Source organism: Sus scrofa, chromosome 14, assembly GCF_000003025.6.
Source record: "Sus scrofa isolate TJ Tabasco breed Duroc chromosome 14, Sscrofa11.1, whole genome shotgun sequence".
In the NCBI taxonomy this organism is placed as follows: Eukaryota; Metazoa; Chordata; class Mammalia; order Artiodactyla; family Suidae; genus Sus; species Sus scrofa.
The window spans coordinates 99158938-99173405 of record NC_010456.5 but is presented as its reverse complement, the minus strand read 5'-3'; the positions used below and the strand labels follow the sequence as shown (position 1 = coordinate 99173405).

General features: G+C 41.0%; 1 protein-coding gene across 10 annotated transcripts in view; it reads left to right on the top strand.

The window, feature by feature from the left end:
• SGMS1 (sphingomyelin synthase 1) overlaps nt 1-14468 on the top strand; it is a 310846-nt gene that overhangs the window by 284706 nt on the left and 11672 nt on the right. For all 10 annotated transcript variants that reach the window (XM_021071757.1, XM_013983509.2, XM_021071761.1 and 7 more), the window contains 1 exon segment: nt 5410-5527. In XM_021071757.1, coding sequence (XP_020927416.1) covers nt 5410-5527 — 118 coding nt within the window.

The window sequence follows — 14468 nt, the reverse complement described above, 5'->3', positions numbered from 1 at the left end:
GGGTAATGTTGATGCCAATCTCACTATTAGAAATACTGTAAAATCGATGCAAAGTTCAGTGATTTGGAGGATGAAGTGGCTCTGTCCAGTTGGAACACCTGGAAGGCTTTGTGCAGAGGTGGCATTCGAGGTGGACAGATAGGATTATAGCAGGCAGAATAACAGAAGAAGCCAAGTAAAGAGATTTGCTGGTGAAAGCAAGAAATTAGGGGATTAGGGAACAGTGAATGGCTCCTTTTGCCCAGCGCAGTGGATTTCCTGTCTGCAAGATGAAACAGATAATGTAGCTTGGGGTCCTGTGGGGGGGAGCTTGGAATTTGAACCTCCGTAGGTAGTGATGAGCAGTTGTCATAATCCAGTGGATCCCAGGGCCAGTAGCAAGGAATTAAAGGGAGGACACCGATTTAAGAAACTCTGTGGAGTTAGCTTCAGCAGAATGTGGGAGTGGGATTAAGAGGCTATGAGCAAAGTAAAATAGAAAATAGCACTGGGAATTCCCGTCGTGGCGCAGTGGTTAACGAATCCGACTAGGAACCATGAGGTTGTGGGTTCGATCCCTGGCCTTGCTCAGTGGGTTAACAATCCGGTGTTGCCGTGAGATGTGGTGTAGGTTGCAGACGCGGCTCAGATCCTGCGTTGCTTTGGCTCTGGCGTAGGCTGGCGGCTACAGCTCTGATTAGACCCCTAGCCTGGGAACCTCCATGTGCCTTGGGAGCGGCCCAAGAAATGGCAAAAAGACAAAAAAAAAAAAAAAAAAAAAAAAAAAGAAAAGAAAAGAAAATAGCACTGGGAAGCTTCTTCAGAGTAGGTGGTGTGTAAGAGCTTTGAATGACAGGCAGGGTTCCAGGCGTCCAGGCAGAGGGAGTGGCTGGTACAGAGGTCCTACCTAAAGCGGAAGGGACTTGGTGTGATGCGTTCAAGGGCACTGAGGGCTTTGGACTGAAGCTAGAATTTAGGAATGATGGGGAGAACAGTGGGAGGCGAGGTTGGAGAGAGTCAGGCCAGGTCTTCCAGGGCCTCGAGGGCTTGGTAAAGGACTTGGATTTTATGCAAAGTAGTTGCTATTGGATGGTTTTAAAGGACATACTCTGTTTAACTGTTATAAAGTTGATTCTGCCTACTCTATGTAGAAGGGGTCTTACAGAGGCATGAATGGAATTAGGAGAGTAGGTTGAAGGTCATTGTGGAAGTTCATGCATGAATGACAAAATATTGAGAAGTGGATAACATTTCAGAAAAACTGGTCAAACATTGGGGGAATGTAAGCAAATCTAACTGGGCGTAGACTGTGTGAACAGTAATGAAAAGTAGATGATTTACTATTGGATATCTATGAAGATTTTTTTTTCAGTATTTTAATAATTAACATAATTATGATTATTATCAAAATAATGATATTATTTTGTAGAATAGTGTCAGTATGACATAATACACTGCATAAAAAATCTGAGTTAAGGAGTTCTCGTCTTGGTGAAGCAGAAACGAATCAGTCTAGGAACCATGAGGTTGTGGGTTTGATCCCTGGCCTCACTCAGTGGGTTTAAGGACCTGGCATGTAGGTCACAGACTTGGCTCAGATCTGACGTTGCTGTGGCTGTGGTGTAGGCCAGCTGCTACAGCTCCAATTAGACCCCTAGCCTGGGAACCTCCATATGCCATGGATGCGGCCCTAGAAAAGCAAAAAAAAAAAAAAAAAAAAAAAAAACCTGAGTTAAGTGGATTTTGAAATAGAGCTTAAATGTGAAGATGTTGCCTCACCTATTGGTACACTGCAGCACAGTCTCAAAATAAAATTGGGATTTCTTACACAGTTTAAAGCCATTGCCTAAATCTTTTTGTCTTGTGTAATATATTTATATTTCAGCTTCAACTCTCTGAACCACAATTTCCTCATCTGTAAAATAAGGATCATTGTAGTCTTGCACTGCAGGTTGTTTTAAGAACTAAATAGCACGAAGTTTGGCCTGGAGGAGAAATTTGGCAAAATCTTAGCTGTTAATAACAGCCTGGGGAAATGCCTTGGTAATGAGCAATTCTCTGATTCATAAGAAAGATATCCTCTTGCTGGTGAGGAAGCCAATTTCTAGGAAAGTTGATTGGGATGATCCATATCAAGTGAGGCTTTGTTAAAGGTACAGCCAGCATCCATGTGCCAGATGAGCTATACACCTTGTCCCCAGGGCACATTAGTGGAATGTCCGAGCAGGTACCTGAACTGTGCGTAGGCCTCCGTGGCTGCTCCAAAGATATGGGCCTCCCTGCTCCGGGTCCAGATGTATGTGCGCTCTCTCCTGTTTATTGCCTCCTACTTTGGGCTATCGATTAGTTCCAATGCTCTGTCTCAGGACCTGTTTGTTTCTGAAAGCCAATAGCTTCCCTCAAGAGCTGGCAGAGCAGGTCTGAGCACTGAAAGAATTGTGTGTCTTCTGGCTCTGGCTCAGTTGAAAGAGATAGCTTGTGGGAAACGAAAGAACTTTCCAGTATTTTAATTTTACTTTCCAATATATTCATTTCCTTCATGGGTTTTCTTTTGGAATTTCAGACCAATGTATCATACTCCAAAAACAATGTAGTAGTGCTGTTTTCAGTCTATTTTGGGTAGTAATTAATCAGGTTCTGGGTACTTTTTCCTCTTTTAAGTAGGAATATTAAAAAGTTTAATAAAGTTACCCATTCTGGACATAAGATACTATTCTAACAAGTCTTAATAATTATCTATAAAATATTAACACTTTTATTCATATTTCCTTATCATCAAATTTAACAATTAATGTTATTCGTTTCTGTCAGAGAAAGAAGTAAGGAGCCTATTACTCAAATACTTGGGGGAGGAATAGATAACTGGGACCCAGTACAGGTGTCTGTGAGGTCATTGCAAAGTGTGAGCAGATGGGAACCAGACTTCTTTCCAACATGGAAAGAGGGATGGATCCCCTTTGAGAGCAACCCCACTGGAGTTTTGAGAATCATAATGTGCATCTTGTTCTTGGCATTTGCCAAATCTCTGGAAATACCTCATTAAGATTTCTTCTGTGGCTTTTTTGTTACCTTGTTACAATTTAACTACTTTAAACCTCTTTTTTTTTTTTTTTTTTTTTTTTAGCACATCTTGAACTTTTAAACTTAAGCAGGAAAGAATTCTAAGGTGTAAAATTCTTTAAGGAAATACATATCTTAATAGCATACAATTTTTGGAAACACTTTTATATCCTGCTTTTTAAAGTTTATGGTAGGAGATTCTTGTATAATATTATACATTGAAGATGCTCTAAGCTTAATTTCAAAAAGATTAAGTAAATGCCAAAAATCAGAAAATTCTTACTAACAGCCACTTCCAAGTTGTCACCATGTTAATATTGATGAAGTCACATGGATAAAGTCATTTGACTTTTTCACTTCAAGTCAAAAAGTAAATATGACTGAATTTTTAATGTTTGTTACTTTTAAAGTAGTTTTCATAAAAGAATTTGTCTTTTCTCAGCCTTTGTCATTTTTCATATACCTCATGCTTAGATAATCCTAAATCCTTTCACTCATATGTGACTCAAGTTTGAGATACGGAAATAGTCACTGGTATTTGTGTGCGTGTATCTTTTGTACACCATAAAACCATTAGGCAAAGTGATTTTAAGATAGCAATCTTTACCCAACTGGAGTGATAGCAATCAATTTGTTTGTTTCTCTTTCTCTAAAGAGATGAACAGATCTAGATAAACTTAACAGTTTTCTGTCTTAGATGTTTCTTATAGTTCATGTAAAATTGCAAGTACTTTCTATTTGAACAGGATGGCCAGAGAGGGCATTTTCTTTTTAAGAACAATGATCATTGTACCTTACAGTGTAAAATTCAGTTTGGTATTTCAGGTATTCTTGGTTAAGACATTTATAAGTCTAGTAATATTCTCTAGCACTGTCTCTTTCTATATTGTTTAATTATACTGTGCTTTTCATCATACTTGAAATTAGAGGCACATACCTTTATAAAAGACAGCTTTATGCTGGATGAATTCTTGTCCGTGGAGGTGGCAAGCACAGCTTCAATAAGAGAACATAAGACATTCTCTATGGTAAACAATTCTGACCCAGTTTCTAAATCTGGGTAAAGAGGCAAAACACCCAAACTCTACCCATACAACCTAAGTCACTTACGTGAGAACTGAATAGTTGTGAATGAAATACTAATATAGTTACATGTGTTATTTTTTAAATTAAATTTGAACTATACAAATGACATATCACCCCACTCCTCTTGTTAAAACAAAAAAATACAAATGATACAAATTCACTAGGATGTCTAGCCTGCATAAAAATAGAGCTACACTCTGCAATTATAGAGTGACAGAATGTTCAGTATCCTCAGTGGAAAACCTTTTCATTGTTCTGGAGACTTTTTGTTTATTTAAGTCAGGCTACCCTGGGCCAAGGAAAAATTCCTCAAGGTTGAGAAAGACGAGACCCACAGGACTGTGATTCTGGCCTGTGGTAGAACAGCATAGAACAGGTAGAGAGGGAAGGAACGTTCTTGTCCAAGGATACAGTTAATCTAATTAAAGCCAAACCTGTGTGAAACTTGATATTAGGAGAAGTTATCAAACTCACTATACACATCCACACGTATGTATGAAATAATTTCATTAGAAGCACTAGTAAATTTGAAATGGAAAAGATATCTCTAATTCTTGCTTATTTTGGTTTTCATCCACATAATCTTATATTTGCTGACTACCATTGTGCACGGATGGCAGGAATTTTCCATCCATTACTTCTAATGTTATTATCCCTGGTTTACAGATTAGGAAACAGACTCAGAGATGTCAATAGCCTATCCCAAGGGCACACAGTAAGGGTGGCAGTGGAGGGGGGCGGTTGGACACAGTCTTGCAGACAGGCTCTTTTCTGGGCATCATGCTCTTTTAGGGATCAGTCGGGAGAATCAGTTTCTGGGATATGCAGGTACAGTTGTTTAATGTCTTTGACTCATTAAATGTCTGAAAAGTTTTAAATTCTCATTTTAATGTCACTGTAATTTTCTGAACATCTTTTATGACAGAAAAGACACTCTGAATGTTTAACCACAAGTACTGAGTTGCCCTCCTCAGAATAGGCCCCACTTGCACATCAGTTGAATGTCAACTGGTATTTAAGATCTCATGAAGCCTAATTAATAGCAATATAGAGTGTTTTAATCTCCTTTGGCCTTAAAGATAATATTAAACACACACAAACACACACACAACATCAATTCTCAAAATCTTCACCTTAATCTGCTATTAGCTATAGTTACAACATTCTGATTTCAAACTCTCAAGTAATTTGGGGGTTGGTTTATATTGCTGGGTCTTTGAAAACTTTAAGCAAATGAACCTGCAGAATTTCATGACCTTGTGCCCTGTTTTTCCCTTTTTCTAGGTCCATTATTAGCAGAAGATTTTTCTGCATAGTTGGCACGCTGTACCTGTATCGGTGTATTACAATGTATGTAACCACACTCCCAGTACCTGGTATGCATTTCAACTGCTCTCCGAAGGTAAACCATTCCTCACTGTAATTTCCCTCTTTGTTTGTTTCTCATCTTGCCCAGGGGTCCTTTGACTTAGGCTGAAAGTGAAAATTTCTTCAGCATATATTCAAGTCCCTTTGCCTTCACCTGGGAATGTTCCTAAGCAGTATGGCCCCACACTTTGCAAAAATTCCCAAGCCCTGCCAGTGCTTCCCAGCTGGGGGAAATATGTGGTCTAGTTATTGTGTTGGAAACAGTTAAGCTTAGTGTGTGGGTGTACCTCTTTGGTTTCTTGCCAAACTTTTAAAATATCGTTTGCTCTCTTGATAAAGATCCAGAAGCTTGTAATATGCTTTTTCCCTCTCTTAGATGGAAAGTTGGGTTTCAAATGATATATTTTTTCCCTCTTTCTATTAATCTCAACAGTGGGAATCTTTAACAGCAGAACAAGAGACACTATTCCTGTCTCCTTGTACCCTCCACCTGCCCAAACAAGGTCACTTCTCCCTGGAGGGGCATTTCACTGTATCAGTCTTCTCAAGTCGCATGGAAGCTTTTCTTCAAAATGTACTTTGTTCCTCTCTTACTGTCTCTACCTTTCCTTCAGGTTCACATAGCGCTCCTTACCCCAGCCTTTGCCTTGGAATAGTTTCAACTGCAGAGATTATTGGAACTTTGTGAAATAATTAGCAGAAGCTTTAGTTTTAAATACTTTAATTGCATTAAAGCTCTTTAATGCAGTAAGAAATAGAAGAGATTTGTTTCCTTGATTTGGGTGGGAGAAAATAGGGAAGGCTGTGATGTGTTTGGAATAATTTCTTTGCATTGCACTTGGGCTGTGAAACACCCTTTCAGTTTCATCCCTTTCTACTTTTGTTTCTTCCAGAAGAGACATTTTCTCTGAAAGAACCTTGGAAGAGGGCTGAAAAATTCACTTTGGATTTTTAAAGCAGTGTCGTTATCATTTGAAACGTTCAGTCTCTTTAGGTTGCTGGCTTACTGTGGTTCCTTTCCTTCCTAGACATATGTATGTGCTCAAAGAGGTAGCTGGTTTCTTACTTCACTCTTTCCGTTTTTGACTACAAACTGTTTCCCTAACTATAGAGAAGCCATCATAAAGCATAAATGATCCCAAGGATCCGTTCATCTCCATCAGCAATCCTGCCTCCCTGCACCTCCTTCTTACTCTTCCTTCAGCCCTTCCGAAGAAAGCCAGCCTCACGTCTTCTTCATCCTCTCTCAAAGCTCTCAGGCACTTGCTCAAAGCTCCTGAGTTACAGGAAATATCTTGTTGTCACTGAGGATCCAGTGATGTGGATTTCTGCTGGGAGGATGGCTTGATACACATTGTGTTCTCAGGAGCCAGCTGATAGTTTAGTTCAGTCCTTAAGAAAATCTATATAGAAGTTCCCATCGCAGCTCAGCAGTTAACAAGCCCAACTAATATCCACAAGGATGTGGGTTCAATCCCTGGCCTTGTTCAGTGGGTTAAGGATCTGGCATTGCCATGAGCTGTGGTGTAGGTCACAGACACGGCTTGGATCTGGCACTGCTGTGGCTGTGGTGTAGACCACCAGCTATAGCTCCAATTTGACCCCTAGCCCGGAAACCTCCATATGCCTCGAGTGCAGCCCTAAAATGACAAAAAAAAAAAAAAAAAGAAAGTACGCGCAGGAGTTCCCCTTGTAACTTAGCAGTGATGAATCTGACTAGTATCCATGAGGATGCAGGTCGTTCAATCCCTGACCCTGCTCAGTGAGTTAAGGATCCAGGATTGCCGTGAGCTGTGGTGTAGGTTGCAGACACGACTTGGATATGGCTATAGCTTAGGCTCCAGCTGCAGCTCCCATTTGACCCGTAGCCTGGGAACTTCCACATGCCATGGGTGCAGCCCTAAAAAAAAAGAAAGTCTGTGCATGGCAAGTTTCTCTACCGAGCAGCATGTCACATGTCATACCAATTCCAGTAGATGTTTGTTCTGGCCAAACCCAGGCTAAAGATGAATCCAGCATTGATGGGTCATGCTCTGTGGCCTTTCTCTCCACTCTAGTCCCAGCCTTGTTTCTTCTTAGGACCTCTGCAGCTCCACCCAGATGTTGGCAACCCCATGCTTGGTTAGTATTGGCGCTTACAGTCAGTTTAAATCATCAGTACATCTAACCAAGATTTCCTGGTTAAAAATAGCTGGTGGGTTTTCTTGGTAAAGGCAGAGATCAGTGGCAGGAACTGTGCACAAAACCACATCCAAATGTGTCACTCGTTTATCATGCTGCAAGAAACCCCAACTCAGGCTACCATTCTGTGATGATTTTCTTAAAGTTGAAATCTTTATATAGTAGGGAGTGAAATGTTAGCAAAAGCTATTGATGAAAACTCATTAAATCTAATTCTTTTGTAGGACAGAGTTCTTTTTTTTTTTTTTTTTTTTTGCTATTTCTTGGGCCGCTCCCGCAGCATATGGAGGTTCCCAGGCTAGGGGTCCAATCGGAGCTGTAGCCACCTACCTACACCAGAGCCACAGCAACACGGGATCCGAGTCGCATCTGCAACCTACACCACAGCTCACGGCAACGCCGGATCATTAACCCACTGAGCAAGGGCAGGGACCAAACCCGCAACCTCATGGTTCCTAGTCGGATTCGTTAACCACTGCGCCACGACGGGAACTCCATGGACAGAGTTCTTGAAAGAATGAGTTTAGAAAACGTTTTCGTATTCTGAAAATTTTCAAATGTATCCCAGAGAAGAAAAACCAGTATAAGGAGCCTCCGTATACCAACACCCAGATGCAATAATTATCAAGATTTGCTACGTTTTCTTTATCTTTTTTTTCTCCTTTAAAGTATTTTAAAACAAACCCAGACGGTGTCATTTCATTGCTGCATACTTCAGTATGCATCTAAGAATTTTGGACATTTTACTGCACAACTTTAATGCTGTTGGTACATTCAGTATAATTAATAGAATTCTTCGGTATTGGCAGTTACCAATTCATGGAATACCTTGATTGTCTTAAATGCCTTTTTGTAGAAAAATAATTGGTTTGTATAAATTAGGATCCAGAATCTTTACATTACATTTAGTTGTTCTGTCTGGGAAATCTCTACATTCTAGAGCAGTATTTTCTCCCCATTCACCCCCTTTTTTTAAACCCCGTCAGTAACTTGTAAAGATCAGAGCAATTGTCCTTTAGAATATCCCACATTCTGGATCTGTGTGTTTGGCTCTTTGTAGTGTCAGTTAACTTCTCTCCTCCATATTTCCTCTACCCAGAAGGTTGGCTCTGGAGATTGATTCGATTTTTTCATTCTTTTGGCAAGAACCCTTCACAGGTAAAACAGAATGATTTCTGAAGCCAGACAGAAGAGTTAGAAAAGACCTTAAAGGCTTGGTGGCTGCCTCTTGGAGGGAGATAAAACTTAAGAAATTACGGGTCAGACAAGGGCTAACTACTGCACTGGGGGCAGTTTCGAGGGGAGAGAAGGATGGCACTAGAGAGACATTCAGGGACCAGCTTCGCCGACCTCAGAGCTATGCCTGGGGCTAGGTTAGGCAAAACAGAAAGGAACCTTACTGAAAGTCCTCCAGCCCCGTGTGCTGTTTGCTGCCTCAATATTCTTGCCACCAAATCTTGATGGAACTATATCTGAACCATCACATGACCCTGTGAAAATACAGACCTACCCGGTGATGGAAACAGCCTTGTGGTCAGAGTGAGGATGATCCCACAGAGCACTTGCTAGCTGTTCGCCTGTTGCATTTAACTTCTCAGAGCCTCAGTCCCTTCGTTGGCACGACAGGGCTTAATGACACTTGGTCTGTGTCAAGGAGCAGCGAGAATAAAAGAAGGCAGTGAATACACAGGGGCCCTGTCGATGGAAGATGCTCTGCAGAGATAATGCTTGGTGTCGTCATCATGCTGTAACCCCTAGACTCTTACTCATCCAGTGAGAACTATTTAACATGCATCAAATACCTGCTGTGTGTTAGGTGCCAAAGTGCAAGGAGTAAACAGAGAAGATACAAGTCCCTCCCTGCCTTTGTGAGAAGCACCTTAAGATCACCTCATCCAAGCTTACATCTTGTGTAATGTGGGAAGTGCTCAAGCTCAGCTACTGGCCCTGGGGATGGAAAGGAGGAGACAGAGTTGAGCAAGATATAAGTGGCTGAATCAGTACAACTTAGTAATACGTTTGATGTAGGGAATGAAGAGAGAAAGGAAGGGTTTCAAAGGCAACTGGGTTTTACTGCTGGGATAATTACATAGTAAGGAGGAAGAGGGAGTTAATGACTTCAGACTAAACAAATAGAGCTTGAGGGACTTAAAGAGATGTCTAAGTGGTGGTGTCCAAGCCAATTAGCTATCTAGGTCTGAAGTTGAGGGGAAAAATCAGAGCTGGAAATTAAATATTTGTGACTCATCATATTCTGGATGGTGTTAGAGCAGTGGTTGCGGATGAAAACGCCACAGACAGAATATTAAAGTACAGTGCGTCCAGAGTTCCCGCTGTGGCACAGCAGGTTAAGGATCTGGCCTTGTCTTTGTTGGGGCATGGGGTCTGTCCCACAATGGGTTAAGGATCTGGTGTTGCTGTGGCTGCAGTGTAAGTCACAGCTATGGCTCAGATTCAGTCTCTGGCCCAAGAATTTCCTTATGCCATGAGTGTGGCCAAAAAAAAAAAAAAAAAAAAGTATGCTGTTTCCCTGACTTAAGATACATCTAAAGCCTGTTGGTCAGAGAATACACTTACAATTATCAATCATCATTAAACTACAAGGGAAGAGAGTTGAGCTTTAGAATATGACTGGGTTGAACATGAACATATGAACTTAAACTTAGTGGGTCCCTCGTGTAAAATGCCATAATTAGTATACTTAATTCTTACCTTAACACCAATTCTCAAAGCCTGTGGCTTCTCAGAAAAATTTTCAATAGCATGCAGTAGTAATTGAGAAAATTATTCCTAGTGTTCATTCATTTGATGGCAGCATACTCGTCACTTCACAAAATGCTGTAGCTTGGTGAAATCACCATCGTGTGAAATGATGATGTGAAAAACAGAAGGGGGCCTGTCATCAAATACTCCTGCAACAGAGATGAGCCACTGAGATGTGGAAAAGGAAGGAGGTGTTCAGTTCCTAGATCAGGAACTTCCAGGAAGCATCTGTCCCATAACTGGTGTATACACGTGGCGGGCTTATGAGTCCACCAAGTATGTAAGACTTTGGTTAACCCTTGTTAATTTCAATACAGCTTTTCTCCAAGGAGGATGTGCACAAACCAGAAAACCATCTCTTGTCATCTTGTTCCAACTTTCTAGGTTTCAGTTTTTGAAAATGAAAAAGGCAGAAACATTTGAAGATGCTTCTGTGTTCTAAGCTTTTTGTAAGAAAATTTTGTTCTATTTTAGCAAACTCCACGAGAAAAAACAAAACAATAACAACAAAAAAAACAACCCACCCCAGGCCCCAGATGGATAGATAGCCTAATGCCATTGGAAGAGAAGAAATAATTTATGCTGTTTTCAGCTCTCATTTTAATAATCACATGAATTAATCTAATGGCTAAGTTTTAAAGTGCAATTCATGTTGGTTCTGTTTGTTGGTCTCCATGGTGACCTTAGGATTGAAAAGTGTCAAAAAGAGAGTTCTGTTACCGCCAGGGTACTACTCTGGCTACTGCATTAATCTGACATGATGTTTTCAGTGGAGTGAGTCTCCTAAACTTCAAAGACATGTTTTTTCCTTTTTTCCTCAGACATACTTGTTGTTGGACAAGGGTTATATTTGGGTGGTATCTGAGGTTAACTGTTCAGTGGAACAATACAATACAAATGTAACAAAGTCTTTCACATTCTCCTCTGCCACTGTCAGGTTTTTTTGCTTTGCACGAATTAGCAAGATCAAAGCACCTGCTTGAGTTCGCTGCTAAGCCATGATGTAGTAATTATCAGCCTCAAGGGTCTCTTTGTTGGCATGTGTTCAGTCTTAAAAGGCGCAAGACTCTCTGCTTTTTAGGATTTTATAACCTTTTTTAGTTCTTTCTTACTTTCTTGAAGGTAACGGCTTGAGTGTTCAAAGCTGCCCTTCTTGCTACAATTTTGATATTCTTATGAGCTCCTGCTAACCTTATCAGCATTTCAGAATATGGCTTGTGTTCTATTACCAAAATAGCTCCCTGTCATCCTGTTGAATTGTGTGGAATTTAAATCATCAGTGCTTGACTTTACCTAATTTTCTGTTTATCTCCCAGTTTCTTTTTGTCAGTATAATTTTGTTTTCTTCATACTCATTTTTTTAAATTTCTTGCTCATAATTTCTAGTCACCTTCCCTATCCGAAGTCTCTTCTTAACTTTCCCATTTCTCTCTCCACTTTTCCTTTTTCAGGTGTGGAAAAAAAGAAAAGAAAAGAAATATACTGAGTCATTTCTTATTCTCTTAAAAAACAATCGTTTTTTTTCCTCCATTTTAAAGAAATTCCACATTCATTATAGATACATTGAAAAATACAAAAAGGAAATTTTTTACACTTCTAGCCCTATCTTATTGTTACTATTTCAGACTAATTATTGGTCCTTTATACATATTTTCCTTACTTCTGATTATGCTTTCTGTACTCCTGTTTCTTTATAGTTAACATTTGTTATGTGCATTTTTCCATGATTTTGTAAACCCTAAGCTTTTTCTAAATGATTTTCATATTTATGGGAAGTCACCCAGGAGACAGGGGTTGTGATACAGGGAGACTGTAGATGTGACTTCTTTTCATAAACAAAGCAGGTAGCTTCCTTCTGAACAGATATTTCTAGAGTACCTATCCCACGCGGAGTAAATGTTGAGGATACTCAAATATGTACGACAGGTACCCCCTCTTCTCATAAGTGGGTGTCCGGAAACCATGACGCACATGTAACATGTCTATGGCCCTCGCTGTAGTAGGCGTGTAGAGCTCCGTTGCCATGGAAGCAGCAGAGACGATGGCAAACTCGGCTGGGAGTGTTGGCTGCACTGAGGAGGTGCCATCCCAGCCAAGTCTGGAAAGGATGTGTAGGAGTTTGCCAAGTGCTAAAGAGAGGAGGACTTTGACAGGTGGAGAAAACAGAAAGGGTATGAAAAGGAGTCTGGGGGGCACAGGTGAAGTGAAACATGCCCAGGGCATGCGATCCTGTGGACCGATGGAACGGCCAGCAATAAAGCCAGAGAGGCAAGTTGTAAGCAGATTTTAAGGGCTCTGGTCACCCTTCTAAGGAGTTTGGCCACAGGAAGCCAGAAAGGTTGAGACAGGAAATGTGATGTGATCACATCTGTCTCTTAAAAAAACCTCTCTCCAGTGATTTAGAAAGTAAGCAGTTTGGAGTTCCCGTCGAGCCTCAGCGGTAAGGAACCCGACTAGGATCCCTGAGGACTTGGGTTGATCCCTGGCTTCACTCAGTGGGTTAAGGATCAGGCGTTGCCATGAGCTGTGATGTAGGTCACAGACAAGGCTCGGATCTGGTGTCGCTGTGGCTGTGGTATAGGTGGGCAGCTACAGCTCCGATTCAACCCCTAGCCTGTGCTAGGTGCAACCCTAAAAACAGAAAAAAGAAAAAGAAAAAAAAAATGTAAACAGTTTGGGTGGGAGGAGAGGAAGCGAACTTAGAGTCGTGTCAAATTGTGTACCTGTTTTGCACCAGATACAAGGTCTCCTACCAATAACACTTAACCTGAGTGTAAGCATAAGGAAACAACCAGATAAAACCAAATTGAGGGGCATTCTACAAAGAAACTGGACTGGACTCTACAAAGCTTTCACTGGGGAAAAGAAACTGGTTGGGGATTAGTGTTTTATTGCTGATAATTACTTAGAGACAACCCCTCCTCCAAAAAAAAAAAAAAAAAAAAAGCCTGCCTAATGTAGGAATTGATGGATTCGTTGGATCATGGAGAGGTGTAGAGAGCCAAATCTTTCAGAGCTTAGTGGAGGGAAAAGTGTTTTTCAAGTTGTATTGATGTAAGTTCTAGGAGGGTGTGCTTAGGGAATTCTCCCTACTTCACATCAGTTGAGATGGTATAATAACTGTGGATGAAACTGTATCCTCCCAAGAGTGAAGTGATTACCATCTGAGGAAGAATTCATAAGGAACAAGACAAGAAGTACTTGCTCTGGCCAGGTAGTAGTAGGTCAGTTCACTGAATGAACGATATGAATGAATGAGTGGACAAGGGAGGACTTTAGGGGACACCTGACCGTGGTGGTTGGAATGGGGCATGATGGCATGACATTACCTTCATAAGGAACCTAGACTGCTCAAGGAAAGGTTACTAAATACCGATCTGGTTCCTGGTTCATGCAGGCTCGGAAGGCACTGTCAGTGTACAGGAGCCTACAGTTTTGCAGATAAGCTGTGTGCAATCAGAGGACTTGGAACCCATTCCAGCTCCAAAACTGAATAGCCTGGGGACCCAGGACAGAGTGAAGGCCTGCCTTATTGATTTTTCAGGGCTGCTGTAGGATGAAGCATGGGTAAGAGGTGAGGATTATGTCAAATAGCATTTCTACCCTTTAGCACACACTTTCAACCCTTTGTCAGAGTTACACCAAAGCCAGTGATCCGTGTAGCATTATTTGGTGAGTGTGGGTTCCAGGTTTCCCCTGCCCTGCCAATAGGGAGTGAAGCACAGGGAAGATCCCCGAGTTTCAAATGTGGTTAAGAGAAAAGGCAAGTGCATGAGCCCTCCTGCAAACTGAGTGGTGATGAGCAGACCATCATCAGAGCATTGAGTCACTCAGCATTGAAAATGTCCTCAGGGAACCTGTTTTTTAGTAAGCAAAGTCGCACCGATTTGAACGGTTCTGGAGCAATCTGTTTCATTCAGAAGCCTCTCATGCTGCCTTCTGCTCTCAGTTTCTTGTTTTGTCTTATGTTGCTTAAGTGATGTTTAATTTCTTGAACATTCATTAGAAGTTGAAAAAAAAAATTGCTTTGT